The 15,310-nt window shown below is 37.7% G+C and overlaps 1 protein-coding gene across 1 annotated transcript in view; it reads right to left on the reverse strand.

The window, feature by feature from the left end:
- The window catches only part of LOC124602110 (telomerase-binding protein EST1A), a 338,716-nt gene that overhangs the window by 26,277 nt on the left and 297,129 nt on the right, over nucleotides 1–15,310 (reverse strand). The window contains exons 15-20 of the mRNA XM_047136296.1: nucleotides 7,173–7,381; nucleotides 6,044–6,117; nucleotides 2,936–3,033; nucleotides 2,700–2,803; nucleotides 2,415–2,585; nucleotides 2,137–2,325 (exon numbers count right to left, since the gene is read on the reverse strand). Of these exons, the coding sequence (XP_046992252.1) occupies nucleotides 2,137–2,325; nucleotides 2,415–2,585; nucleotides 2,700–2,803; nucleotides 2,936–3,033; nucleotides 6,044–6,117; nucleotides 7,173–7,381 (845 nt within the window). The remainder of the gene's footprint in view (nucleotides 1–2,136; nucleotides 2,326–2,414; nucleotides 2,586–2,699; nucleotides 2,804–2,935; nucleotides 3,034–6,043; nucleotides 6,118–7,172; nucleotides 7,382–15,310) is intronic.

A 15,310-nucleotide genomic window follows, 5' to 3' on the forward strand; every position in this document is an offset into this window, starting at 1 on the left:
ATGACAACTTTAGTTAGAAAAATATTGTTACCATTTTCAAACATTACCTAGAGTGAAAATTGTTAAACTTATTCAATAATTGTTTATTCTTTACTTTATTGTCAGAGTAGATTATTGTCTCAAGTCTCACAGTACAGCAATACAAAACCTGTAAGGCGACTGAAACACACCACTCAAGACTCTCTTCAATTACACAACTAGCTCCAAAAGTGACAAGATAACTGTCTGTGCCACCAGCACTGGAAGAGAATATGATCGTAGCATATTCTTAACTTGGGTCAAAAGGGTACTATGCAAGAGGGCTTTTCTTTTTTTTAAAAAAAAAATAAAGTTACAGCTACACATCAGATAATGGATACTAAAAAATCCCTTATTCATAAGGTCTTTCCTTATGGTTAATGATACTGTCTTACAAGTCGACGTTACCGTATTTACTCGAATCTAAGTCGCACTTTTTTTCTGGTTTTTGCAATCCAAAAAACTGCCTGCGGCTTAGAAGAATCAGAAGTTCTGAAAAATGTTGGTAGGTGTTGCCACAACTAATTGGTACCATCGAATTTATGTAGCGCTACACAGGCATGCTTTGCAGGCACAAAGATAGATACTGGCACCAAAACCTCTGCGTCAGTAAATAAATTAAAAGAAAAGGTAGAAGAATGTAAACATTATGCATGTATTCTTTCGTGTTTGCGCTATCTCATTTAAAGAAAACAGCAAACGCGGAAGAATATACATATCATGTCATGTTTATATTCATACTATTCTTAAGCTGAATAGTAATAAAGTCAGAAATGAAGCACGGCAACTGACTAGATTTTTAAATCTAAGATGACTAATTTCTGTGCAGAATAAAATGTACTAAAGAGGGGTCTGCAAAGATTTTCAAACGGAGAAAAATATTCGCTAATCTCTCGTTCAGACCATCTTCCATTATACGCAGTCTATTATTAGGTTCTTGTTGATCATTATCAAAGAAAGCTGCAGTGTAAGTAACAACAAATAGCAGTCTCTTGCCATTGTTTCGCTTATGAGACAATTCCTCTCGTTTTTTTTATTGTAAGCTGCGGTAGTGCGCACAAAAGCAAGCCATGCCTCGAGGCGACAGGTCGTGAACACTCATCATCAGAATGCGACAAACAATGCATGACACAGTACAATAATGCATTTTCAGCTTAGAGTGGCATAAACACCAATAACAAAGAGAATGACACTTATCAGATCAAAGCAAAATAAGCAATCGATTCAAACCAGACGAAGCACGTGAAAAAGGGAGGGTACCTGTATAAATATGGATGGAGCGCTTGACACATAGCAATGGCTACTTGGTAAAGCTTAACTGTTAAGCTTACGACTCGAACCAAACTACTATAGCTGTATCTTCATCCATTTGACCTCAACTGCGTCTCAAGTCACAATGGACCAACTTTGTTTCGATTTGGAGGGGCGATCTAAAACTTTTATCTCCCCTTAAATTTCAAGTCTCAAATTTCAGGTGAGGCTTAGATTCCGGGAAAAATTTTTTTCCCTTGATTTCGAGTCTCATTTTTCAGGTGCGGCTTAGTTTCGAGTGCGGCTTAGCTTCGAGTAAATACGGTAGTCAGCAGAACTGTAGTTATCAGTTCTGGCCTAAGAGCAAGCAAGTTTTGTAAGCTTCACAATGCATTGTGTATTCATGCAGTAATATAGGGCTCTTTTTTCCATTCGGTATGCTTCTCCTGACCCAGGGTTCTGAATGACTTTCACGTAGCTCTCCCCATTTCCTAAACCTCATCAGTGTTTTTCCTTCCTCCTTTTTCCTTTTGCATCAAAATGTCTGTCAGATTTTTTTTTTTTTTTTTTTTTTTTTTTTGTCCATCCAATTATATTTTCAAAAACAAATCTTTTTTCTTCATTGGTAGAAGAGAAGTACAGTATAAAATTTCCGAAATTGCGCTTGTCACAAATTCTAATCATCACAAATTCTCTCTCTTAGCAACCTTTCAAATTAAAATCTATTTTACTTCTAGATCACTTGAATAATAACGGAAATTATATCTTCCAAAAGCAAGGGGTGTGGAGCATGGAAGGGGAAGGGAGCAGGTGAGGAAGAGGGAGAGCACCAATGTAAACAGCCTGAAAAGTATACGAGGTACCCACCTGAACATACTGGCGATACTGCTGCTGACTGTAAGAATCCCTCTCTAGTTGCTCTTTGCGATTCAGCAAGTTCCTCATATCTTGACTCACGCTATTCAATGATACATCTGAGTCACCAGTAGCTGCAGCAGCCCCATCTTCATCATCCTCATCATCACTGAAGCTTTCCATTCGCAAGTCAGGTGTCAGCTACAAGTCAAATTAGTTGCATTAAAATCCAGAGGAATTTTACCATGGGCTTACAGTAAAAGTAACGTCACCTGATCGAGGTAACTCACCTGCGCCCCAGTCAATAGGGTACCAGAACCCAATGTGTCTACAACGGACACATATTCACTGGTTTCCCCATCAATCTTCTGAAGCTTCAGTACAGGAGGATCAACACCACAGAGAAACTCTGAGCCAAAGAATACTATTCTCTGAATCCTAAGCACAACTTGCGCCATTTCCTGCAAAAACAATTTATTTAATATTGTTAAATCAAAAATTAAAATTTCTGTATTATACACCAAGAAGTAACTTCGAGAACATATCAGATCTCGATTACAGAAATACAAGCTCACCATGTCCGTGTCATTGGGAGTATAATAGTTCTCAGGTACATTGTACATTAAAGGAGTGAAGCCACTTAAGGTAGCATCTTCAGGAAGTTTCACCATTTCATACCCTTGAGAGCAAAAAAATGTACACAGATTAGACTCCGAAGTACTGCCACAATTAAGAATGGCTACAGAAAACTAGGATCACAGATAACCATTAATGAAGATATATGGATGCTAAAACCAATGCAGTGTCTTACCTTCACATGGGTTCTGTACAAGCTCAACATGTGGAAGCCTCAAACGTTCTAACATGTTGACTAGTGTTGCTACTCTGCTCCAAGCATCACCCCCTGGGCTGCAATACACAGAAAAAATTTATCACCTGCATATTATGTATCTCCAAAAAAAGTGGACATCATCACTGTCTAACTTGACACTGAATATGCCAGTTGTGTGCTAATGAAAGCCTCTTTTCCGTTCCTTTGCATAATAATATAATGTTGAGAGAACAGGCTGATTTGTGGGTGCAAAAAACCACCAGTTTATTGTACAGGAAACTCAAGTACCCTTTTGTCTGTTACAAAAGTGTAATTCAAACAATTTCTATAACAGTTTTTTATAGGCTACATATCATTCCAATGTCTTGAAAGTAGTAAATTTAACCTGTAATTATGAAATACTTCCAAAAATTTTACGATTTTTTTTGCCACTTATAATCACTATAGAATGCAGACTATTATGTCCTACCAGAAATAAACCAAATCCAGTAAAGTCATTCCAAACTAAAACTAACACATAGCACACACATTCTGTGCAATCTAACCAGCAACAACACAAAAAGAACTACTAAAGCTCTAATTTTTAGATCATTTCCCAAGGCCTTAAAGCCAAACTGAAGAATCACTGTCATACAAACTGATCAGACTTCTGTTCACACTATTTATAATATTTCATATAACTTTACTTAGGGCATCTGAATATTTACATTATAACCATAGTCCCTAAGCTTTTAGGTGTTACTGACAAAATTACATAAGCAAAATCAGTGCCAAATTTATCAATAAATGACAATTTGTTTACAGCTACATCTATATGACTACTCTGTGATTTGCACTTTATGTGCTTGGTTCATGAAACCACTTTCAGGCTATTTCTCTATGGTTTCATTACCGGAAGCAAATGAGAAGGACAAATATGTAAATCTTCCTGTGGAAGCTCTGATTTCTCTTATTTTATTGTGATTGTTGTTTCTCGCTATACAGGTGGGAGTTAAGAAAACCATTTTCACATTCAGAGGAGATAGTTGGTAACTGAAATTTTATGAAAAGATTTGCCTACACCAAAAAATGCCTTTGTTTTAATGAGTACCACCCCAGGTTACATATTGTACCTATTTTGTGAGAGTGCAAATATGAGCTGTCTTCCTTTGAACTTTTTAGATGTTCTCGGTCAGTCCTATCTGGAAGTGATGCCATACCACAGCAACCAGAAGAGGACACATAAGCATAGTGCAGGCAGTCTCTCTGATAGATTTGGTGCATCTTCTTCTAAGTGTTCTACCAATGAAATGGTTCACATTTCCCACAGCATTATCTATGTGACTGTTCCAATTTTTAAGTTGTTCATGCTTGTAATCCCTAGATATTTAGTTGAACGAACATCCTTTAGATTTGTATAATTTATCCTGTAACTGGAATATAATATTGCCCACTAAACTGTAAATGACAGCATCATCCATGGACAATTCAAGAGAGCTGCTGAAATTGTCTCCTAAATCATTTCCAACGATTATAAACAGCAGAGGTCCTACAACACTTCCTTGGGGAATGCCAGATATCACTTCTGTTTCATTCTATTACTTTCCATCAATTACTACGAACTGTGACCTTTCTGACAGGAAATCGTTAAATCCAGTTGCACAACTGAGGTGATGGTCGGTAGGTACGCAATTTGATTACAAGTCGCTACTTTCTTACAAACTTCGCTGATATGGAAGGTAAGGCTCTTTTAAGGAAAACTGTACAAGCCAAACACTGCAATGATTCACCAAGAAAGTCTTGGTTCTGAAATAGTTGGAACATGTACTAAATGCACTGTCAGTGTAGCACTTCCCGGCTTACTAGTATCACTGTAAAAGCACAACTGAGCTGATGCTGACTTTTTAAGTAGAGTGAAGATGATTCATTTGCTTAAAAGGTGTGGGGTAATGGCTGACTTTTTAAGTAGAGTGAAGATGATTCATTTGCTTAAAAAGTGTGGGGTAATGATGCGCTTATGGAATTGCCGTCTTTCCGAAAACATTAAGGTAGTGAAAGAAACATAGAGACCTTTACCATGCCAAATGAATTACCTTCCAACTCATTAAGCATCTTCAGCATTTACTACTGTGCCCTTGTGCTAACATAGACATACTTTTTTGCGGAGTTGGTTGGGGAGAGATACTATTATGTTATGATCAGGAAAGACAATTGGCTATTCAATTTAAATCTCTGTCATGATAAGTTTCATCACATGATTTTTTTCCCAGTACACCATATTCATTTAGCCTCAGCTCCAAAAAATTAGTGCACTTCAGTCAGTAGAAAAAACAGCCTAAGGGTTGACATTTTTATGTCACCTAATGTTATTCTGTAAAGGAATTAGTGGTATCCCCATGTAATCAAAATATTTCTATAATTATAGCAAAGGAAGGAATGTAAGCAGAAAAAAAATCAGGAAGATTACATTCAACATATTATGTTTAGCTTTATATCTCATGCATAGTCTCAATTCACGTCAATGTATTTTGTACAATAATTTTTCAGTGCACAGATTCAAACCCGATAATGTGATTTTGTGGCTGCATCAAACCCTTTCATTCAACTCAAACCTTTTCGTAAATACAAATTTCTATAAACGTGCTGAGTCAGCAAGTGCAGTCTCTGGAGAATAATTGGGCATTCATATTTCAAATACTTCTAGATTCCCATCTTATGACCTGTTTGCAGCTACAAACACGGATTACAATAACCCTCAAGCACACTGTCTTGTGGATATTTAAAATTTTATGTAAGCTTTATTCTCTGCTTCGATGAACAATGTCAAATGATCTCTTCTTTAACATCACACTCAAACAACTACAGTATTACTACTATTGCTGGTCACAAATCTATAAAAGGAAGATCTGTCATCTACGATCACATAGTTTGTCGGAAAATTACACACAGGGGAAGGGGGGCTCTGAAGATGAAAAAAGATAAAATGGTAAAACTTTGTACAGGAGTTGCCTCCTCCCTCCTCCTCTTCTTCTTCTTTACCAAACCAAAATCATGCTGTCTTTATCACATCAGATGCAACTGTGCGTAATCTGTTGGTTGTACACTTACCCAACTCGATAGTCAGAGCAACATGGTGGAGGGTTCCACACTGCACTATGGCACAGCAGCCAGTCACACCAGACCTACAGAAACATAACAGATCAGATATATAGCTGAGATTACAAAACTTTCAGAAAATGAAAAACTAAAGCTAGTAGATGAGTTTTGACATTTGGGCAGTACAGTAGCTGATAGGGGAAAAACTATATATGATATAATATGCAACCTGGCAAAAGAATTTTTGAAAAAGAAAACTTATTCACAACAAATATAAATTCAAGTGTTAGGAAGGCTTCCTCTGAAAGTACTTGTCTGTAGTGTAGCCTTGTACAGAAATAAAACACTTCATGCAAGAAGAGAATATAAGCTTTTAAAACTTAGTGCTACAGAAGGGTGCTGAAGATTAGGTGGGTTGATCAAATAACTTATGGGGAGGTATCGAACTGAGTCAGAGAGAAAAGGAATTTGTGGCACAATTTGACTAAAAGAAGGGATCGGTTGGTAGGACACATCTTAAGACAACAAACCATTGTCAGTTTGGTAATGGAGGGAAGTGTGGATGGTTAAAACTGTACAGAAAAACAGTGAGCAGGTTCAAATGGATGTAAGTTGCAGCAGATATGCAGAAATGAAGAGGTTTGCATGGGGATAGACTAGTGTGAAGAGCTGCATCATACCAGTCTTCAGACTGAAGACCACAACAAAGCTTGCCTTTGGCATGCTGAAATATAAGGATCTTAAATCTGACACTTCAGCTGTACATTAATCTCAAGACACTTCTACATAGCAAAAGTAATCTAACATTCACTCTAACACAAAAAAATTAACTCTTCAAAAACTATCAGAATGGATCTGAAAACTTACTGAAATTGACTGAAAATGACGATTTCCATATTCATAAAGCATATGATTGAAAAATTTAGTGACAACACTGAAACTGAACAGAATCTTACACTGAAACTGAACAGAATCTTACACTGTGTGTGTGTGTGTGTGTGTGTGTGGGGGGGGGGGGGGGGGGGGGGGGGGGGGGGAGAACTGGTGATCAACATATTATCAGCCCTTCGAGTCAGCAAATGCAGAAACTGTAATAGCTGCTTATTTCCACCAATGTCCTCATCAAGAACTGAAGACTGACCTTCACAGCAGGCAACAAGATCTGTAAGTCCTCACTGGAGACAAGTCGGCTAGCGCCACCACCAACAGTACCAGCACCAGCACCAGCCGCACCATCCACATCTCGCAGAAGGTCAATGCATTTCTCTAGTATGAGGCTAAACATTTCCAGTGATACAACCAGTGCACTCTCTTGTACAGCTGGTCGATAGCCTGGCTCCAACTGGGAATCTGTGAAAGAGAATGCTTAAGTTGGAGAATTCTGATTAAAACAAACTTGGGCTTATCATATCCTGTCCACTCACCTACATCTAAACATTCTTAAAAATGAAACTGTTAATGTGTGGCATGATGATCAGATGACATTAGAAACTGGATTACATTATCCAAAGTAATAATACAGTCAAATATCTATATTAATAATAAATCTGTAAAGCCATTATGTCTTTCTGTCTGTGAACACTCTAATCTCTAGAACTACTACACGAATTTTGATGGGGTTTTTGCAGATAACTTTGGATAGTTTGGAATGCCGTATAGGCTTTAGCTCATAAAAATCTAATCACGGAAAAAAAAAAGTGATTTAAATTTTTGCTAAAACTTTCTTGTCTGTGTGTCTGTCTGTCTGAATGTTCTAATCTCCAAAACTAATAGATGGATTTTTATGGGGTTCCACCTGGTAACTTCAGTGTAGCTATGGGCGCCTTATAGTAGCATTTTATCAAAATCAGGTCACAAAAGAAGAAAAGACATTTATACACATTATAAAAATGTATGTATGTATGTTCCACATGTCCATCAAATGGTTAAGAATCACTTACCTATGAAAGGGGTGGGGGGTAAGAAAGAAGTGCAGGCCACAATAATAAAATATCCAGATTTTTTCCCTCCAATATTTGAGAATAAGAGCACTCGGTGACTCGCAAAAAACGTTACACATAATTTCAAATCTTTGCAAAACTTTTTCTTATCGACCCCCGCCCCCCTAATATAACGGTGAAAGTAAAAAAGTTAAATCACTTTACATTTTCGCTATTCACACAGTAAAACTGCTGCATCAGGCACAATATCATGAAGTTTACATACTGCTTCTTTGCTACTAACTTTCACAACACATTTAGCAGACAGTATCCCCATATGCTGCTGACTGTACCTACAAAATTATATCGTTGTATGAAACAGTTCACTGGAGGTATGAGGGAAGGAGGAGATGTACACGGGGGGGGGGGGGGGGGGGGGGGGGGGAGGCAATAGACAACGAAGGAAAGAAGATACGGACAGGAGGGATGGACGGAGAGGGCTGAGGAGGAGATGGGCAAAGAAGGGGTGAGCAGCAGATGGACATAGAGGAGGGGATGGAGAAGGTAACAGGGAAAAGGGGTGAAGGAAATGGAAAGAGAGGGGGCTGAGGAGATGGACTAATACATAGCAAGGCAATGCTAGTACCCACCAAGACATAAGCATAACTCATCAACTTGAAATATTAATTATAAAAAAACATACATCGATAATTTATAATAACTCATACACAAGGTCACTACCGTTCCCCTTCCGAGATGACTCATAATAGGCAAAGGTGTTTCACTGTATTCTCATAAAATGTTGGTATCACCTGCTGCTTTGGTAGAGAGTTCAAAAGCCTCACAACATGCTTCCTCTGTTACAGCATGCCCCTCAAATTGATTCTTATCACATGAGATGGTAAATTTTTCTTATGCACATAACGAAATATGTTTCAGAGACATCATCTACAACTACGTGCTTACTCTACAAGTAATGTTTGAGGGGCATGTAATCCAAGCACTGGTATCATTTCTTACGACTTTTGGTCCACTTGCATACGGTGTGTGAGATGAACATGTGTCTGTAAGACCTCAAATTTCTCTAACCTTTCTGTTGTGGCCACTGTACAATAATATGCGGGAGGCTGTAATACAAATCCAACTAATCTTAGAATATAGTTTTTTTGAGGAACTTTGGGTATGAATTGCTGAAACGTCCATCCTTTTTTTTTGGAATATCGGTAACTCTTTTCACTGCACCATAATGGGTTTGTTTTTGCGCATATTCTAATGGGTTTTGTTGAGTGTATCTTTGAAATACTTGGCTCACGGAAAAAGCATATGACGTATCATACAACTCATCTTGGAATGATCTCACTCTCTTCCACTAATCTTGCATGGAAAGACTCACAGTGATGACACTTCACAATTAAAGTTTGTAACACCTTTCACAGCAAAGCCACTTTTCTAAAAATTATTCTTCTTAACTTAGCATCCATTGTTTACTAGCAAATGCATTTATTGCAAGTTTAATTAGTAATTTATTAGTAATGCATATTATGTACTGCAATCAAAAAGTGTACAATTATTTTGTGAGTTTAACTTCATTAAATTGTATTATTTACATTCAGATGTAGCAGCTAATATTTACACCTCCACATGTTGTGTAATGCTTTGTTACTGTGAAAGAGACATAGTTCCAAAACTTCCTAGAAGCAATGAAACATCAAAGCAAGAAATGAATCATCCATTAAACTTAGAAATGAACCTCAATCAAACCAGTGAGTGAAAGCTGTTCACACTGCACCACTTACCGAAGTATTTTTTGACAAGAAAATGGGATTCTTCTCACTGGTGGATTTCATAAGGGTAAGCTATAACTAAAGAAGCCACACAAATCTGTAGAGTCACATTCATGAAAAAATGGATGAAAAGAGGCCTGCTCTGTACAAGTAAAAATATTTTAGCAATGGAAAAATTGAGGAACTTTGGGTATGAACTACTGAAACATCCATCCTAGATACACTACTTGGCAACTGCACAGCCCAGTTATGGAAATCTGTGACTTGAAAATGTTTTGAGTCCTGTGAAGAGGTTACAGGAGCCACAGATGGGTATTTTGCAAATCTCAATGAAGATACAATGGACAAAGTCGACTTCCCTACGAAGGAGACTGCAATGAAAAATATGTGACTCTTATACTTTAAAAACATAAAAATATTACACATTTACATAAATCATGATTAGATATGATCTTATCACGCTTTCCTGAAATATAAAGCTGTCATATCCACCCAAATCTTGGTGTTAATATCATGGAGGAACCTACAGTTAACGTAGACTTGCAACCATGGTGCAACTCAGCATTTTTCACACAACTTATTCTTGTCTGCGCTATGAAATACTGTTCCACAAGATTTAAAATATCAGAAGAATATTACCAAAGCACCTAGAAATAGAATAGTGCATTGTCGTAAATATATATATTTTAAATTATGTACAAAACACAAGTTCCCCCCCCCCCTCCCCCCAAATCAAGATATAACCATCTTATCTCATCAGGTGAATTACTCAGTAACACTAATGGAAGCAGAGATGAAAAACTTTTAGAGATCAGATTATAAACATCAAAATCCTCAAAATAATATCCTTTCAAATTAGAAGGGCTCATAAAATTACATAGGGCACGAAAGGGTTAATATACATTGCCAGAGGTGAAAGAATCGATGGATGAAAGAACTTATAAGTAACAGATAAATATCCTAGGACTGACTAAGGATCGAACCCTAGCTCGTTGGATCCATAATCTGGCACTTGACCAATCTTCCTTAAATATAACCATTGTCAACACACTTATGACAATCTCTGCCCACTGACGACAACATTACTGAAGTCTGTGTTTTGGTCATACCAAATGTACTAATATAACTGACCCTTCATTATAAAAGGATTTATTTTGTTAACTAAGAGATAATATGTAACTATATCAAGTGTTTTTTGGGCATGCATGAACTGAGGTGCCATCACATATAGCCTTACTAGCTTGTGAATAATTAGACAAGAAGTACACAGGTAATTCAACATCACCAATATACGTCTGTCTGCGGATCTGCACACCTGTTCTATGCTCTTTATCAGTCACATGTGATCCTACACTGCTCCAATGACTTTCAATAAACAACTGTTGCAAAAGGGGCCAGTTTTGTTTTGGTCATCACTCTTACAAACGGTGTTTTTCAGAGATACTTTGTTAAAAATCAGACATGTGATTTCATGCTGCCTGCACAACAAGAGCCACATTTGCCCACAGTTTTAAGGTATCAAATGAGGAACTGTATGGTTTTGGTTAAAGATCGATACAATAACAAATCATAGAAGGAACAGATGTTGAAACTGTGGAGTCAACTGAGGCACGAAGAGAGACAGAACACTTTTTAAAGAAGCAGACAGAAAAAAGGAATAAAGATTTCGATGAAAGTGGAACAACACAAGAAGGAACAACATTGGTGAAGAATGAAAGAAGTGTGGACTCCAAAGGAAACTGTAGCTGAAAACAATGCTGATTTGCAATACCCTCCATAAGAGTTATTCGAGGAAGGGAGGAATCATAAATGACCAAATGTGGAATAACAAGATCAAGAACAAGTCCTGGTTGAACACTACGGTTCTTAAATTAGTATTGGTAACTTCTACTTCAAGTAATTTTGACGAGTCTCTCAGTACTACAACCATACTGCACGATTTAAATGGAATTTTGGTGGCCTTTTGGCAACAGATGCAATTGACGGAATTTCTGAAACACAAATCAAATAAAGTTTAATATCACTAATAACAAAAGAGAACCTGGGGCAGTGAATCACCTTCCTAAAAATTTGATACATCCACAATCATCATACACGCCAAAAATCAAAATTTGGCAGACTCCCTACACTTAACCTGATACAGCGCTCTACATCTCCTACATTCTAAACTTACTTATAAAGTATGAGATCACCAGTAATAGCCACAATTTAAACATCATCACACTGGTACCATTCATACAGTCCAGGCTACTCCCTGACAGAATAAGGTGCTTTGCATCATTAACGTCTATAAACTGAAATTAAACCGTAGTAACCTTCCCCGTCTAGCTATTAATGTTGTATATTTGTGTATTTATTATATAGTGCAACAAAAATGAGAACCCACATATTGTCTAATTCCAATGTCTCACCTTTAAATTCTAGTTCCCACTATAAAATCTGTTCTTTACAAATGTGACATGCAACCAATTGCTAAAAAACACCAAAATACTCTTCATTATTAATTTCTCATACACTATTTTTATTTCATATTAGTTTTCTTTAACAATAATTCGTGTTACTCTAAAAATGTCCATATACAGAAACGACAATAATGCACTTTCATCCCACTGCAAAATAACTTAATAGTTTTATAAACATATATCAATAAATGCCACCCCCTCCCAAACAACGGACCTTGCCAATGGGTGCCTCAGCGATACAGATAGCCGTAGCGTAGGTGCAACCAGGATGGAGAGGTACTTGTTAATATGCCAGACAAGTATGTGGTTCCTGAAGAGGGGCAGCAGCCTTTTCAGTAGTTACAGGGGCAACTGTCTGGATGATTGACTGATTTGGCCTTGAAACATCATCCAAAATGGCCTTGCTGTGCAGTACTGCAAATTGCTGGAAGCAAGGGGAAACTACAGCTGTAACTTCTCCTGAGGGCATGCAGCTTTACTGTATGGTTAAACGATAATGGCATCCTCTTGGGTAATATATTCTACAGGTAAAATAGTCAACCATGTCGTTATCACGAGAAACAAAACTGGTGTTCTATTGATCGGAGCATGGACTGTCAGATCCCTTTATCAGGCAGGGAGGTTAGAAAATTTAAAAGGGAGGCGGATAAATTAAAGTTAGACATAGTGGGAACAATGTGAAGTTCGGCGGCAGGATGAACAGGACATCTGGTCAGGTGAGTACAGGCCTATAAGTACAAAATCAAATAGGGGTAATACAGGACTAGGTTTAATAATGAATAAAAAATAGGAACATGGATAAACTACTATGAACAGCATAAAGAATGCATTATTGTAGTCAAGACAGACAAGAGGCCCACACCCACCACAGTTTATATGCCAACTAGCTCTGCAGATGATGAAAAGATTGAAGAAATGTATAATGAGATAAAACAAATTATTTAGTTAAGGGTGCCCAAACTTTAATAGTTAAGGGGGGCTGGAAAAAGGTATAGAAGGAAAAGTAGTTGGTGAATATGGATTTAGGGGAAAGGAATGAAAGAGGAAGCCAGCTAGCAGAATTTTGCACAGAGTATAATTTAATCATAGCTAACACTTGATTTAAGAATCATGAAAGAAGACTCTATACATGGAAGAGATCCTGAGACACCAGAAGGTTTCAGACAGAATATGTAATCGTAAGACAGAGATTTAGGAAGCACATTTTCAATTGTGAGCCCTTTCCAAGGCAGATGCAGACTCTACCACAATTCACAGGTTGCCAACTGTATATTAAAACTGAAGAGACTGCAAAAAGATAGGAATTTAAGGAGATGGGACCTGGATAAACTGAGAGAACTAGAAGTTGTAGAGTGTTTCAGAAGGAGGATCAGGGAACAATTGACAATAATGGGGAAAGGAATATGGTAGAAGAAGAATGGGTAGCTTTGAGAGATGAAATAGTGAAGGCAGCAGAGGATCAAGTACATAAAAACATGAGTGCTAGTAGAAGTCCTTGGGCAACTCAAGAGATACTGAATTTAATTGATGACTGGAGCAAATATAAAAATGCAGCAAATGAAGAAGGCACAAAGAAATACAAATGTCTAAAATATGAGATCAGCAGGAAGTGCAGAATGGCTAGAGCACAAATGTCAGGATGTAGAAGCATGTTATGTATCACTAGCAGTGCGATAGACGCTGCCTACACGAAAATGGAAGAGACCTTTCGAGGAAAAAAAAAAAAAAAAAAATTAACCGCCTGTATAAACATTATAAGCTCTGATGGAAAACCAGTCCCAAGCAGAGAAAGGAAAGCAGAAAGGTGGAAGGAGTATATGAGGGCCTGTACAAGGAAGATGTACTTGCGGGCAATATTATGAAGATGGAAGGGGGCACAGGTGAAGATGAGAAGGGAGATATGATACTGTGTTAGGAATTTGACAAAGCACTGAAATACTTAATTCGAAACAAGTCCCCAAGAGTATACAATATTACATTAGTGCTCCTGAAAGCTTTGGAATAGCCAAACATGACAAAACTCTTCCAGCTAGTGAGCAAAATGTATGAGACAGGGGAAATACCTTCAGACTTCAAGAAGAATATAATAAGCTAATTCCAAGGAAAGCAGGCACTGACATATGTGAGAATTACTGAACTATCAGTTTAATAAGACACAGTTGCAAAATACTAACACATATGCTTTACAGAAGAATGGAAAAACTGGTAGAAGGTAACCTCAACGAAGACCAGTTTGGATTCCAGAGAAATGTAGAAACAGGTTAAGCTTTTCTCATAGAAAATAGGTTATGGTAAGGCAAACCTACGTTTATTGCATTTGTAGACTTAGAGAAAGCTTTTGTCAATGTTGACTGGAATATTCTCTTTCAAACTCTGAAGATGGCAGGGCTCAAATACAGGGAGCAAAATGCTATTTACAATTTGCACAGAAACCAGATGGCAGTTATAGAAGTCAAGGGGCACAAAAGGGAAGGAGCCTGTCCCCAATGTTATTCGATCTGTGTACTGAGCAAGCAGTATAGGAAATAAAAGATAAATTTGGAGTAGGAACAGGGAGAAGAAATAAAAACCTGGAGGTTTGCCAATGACACTGTAATTCTGTCAGACACAGCATAGGACTTGGAAGTGCAGTTAAACAAAATGGACAGTGTCTTGAAAGGAGGATATAAGATGAACATCAAGAAAAGCAAAACGAGGATAATGGAATGTATTCGAATTAAATCAGGTGATACTGAGGGAATTAGAATGCTCAAGATTAGATGGGTAGATCACATAGCTAATGGGGAGGTACTGAATAGAATTGAGGAAGAGAGAAATTTGTGGTACAACCTGATCAGAAGAGGGGGTTGGTTGGTACGACGTACGACACATTTTGAGGCATCAAGGGATCACCAATTTAGTACTAGAGGGAAGCTTGGGGGGGGGGGGGGGGGGGGGGGTAAAAATTGTGGGGGGAGACAAGAGATGAATAGGCTTGCACAGGATAGAGTAGCATGGAGAGCTGGATCAAACCAGACTTTGGACTGAAGACCATAACAACAACAATATCATCATCATCAACAACAACATGAATAAATGTAAAGCATCTGGGTGAAAAAGCTCACAGTGCACGTC

Source organism: Schistocerca americana, chromosome 1 (genome assembly GCF_021461395.2).
Source record: "Schistocerca americana isolate TAMUIC-IGC-003095 chromosome 1, iqSchAmer2.1, whole genome shotgun sequence".
Lineage (NCBI taxonomy): Eukaryota > Metazoa > Arthropoda > Insecta > Orthoptera > Acrididae > Schistocerca > Schistocerca americana.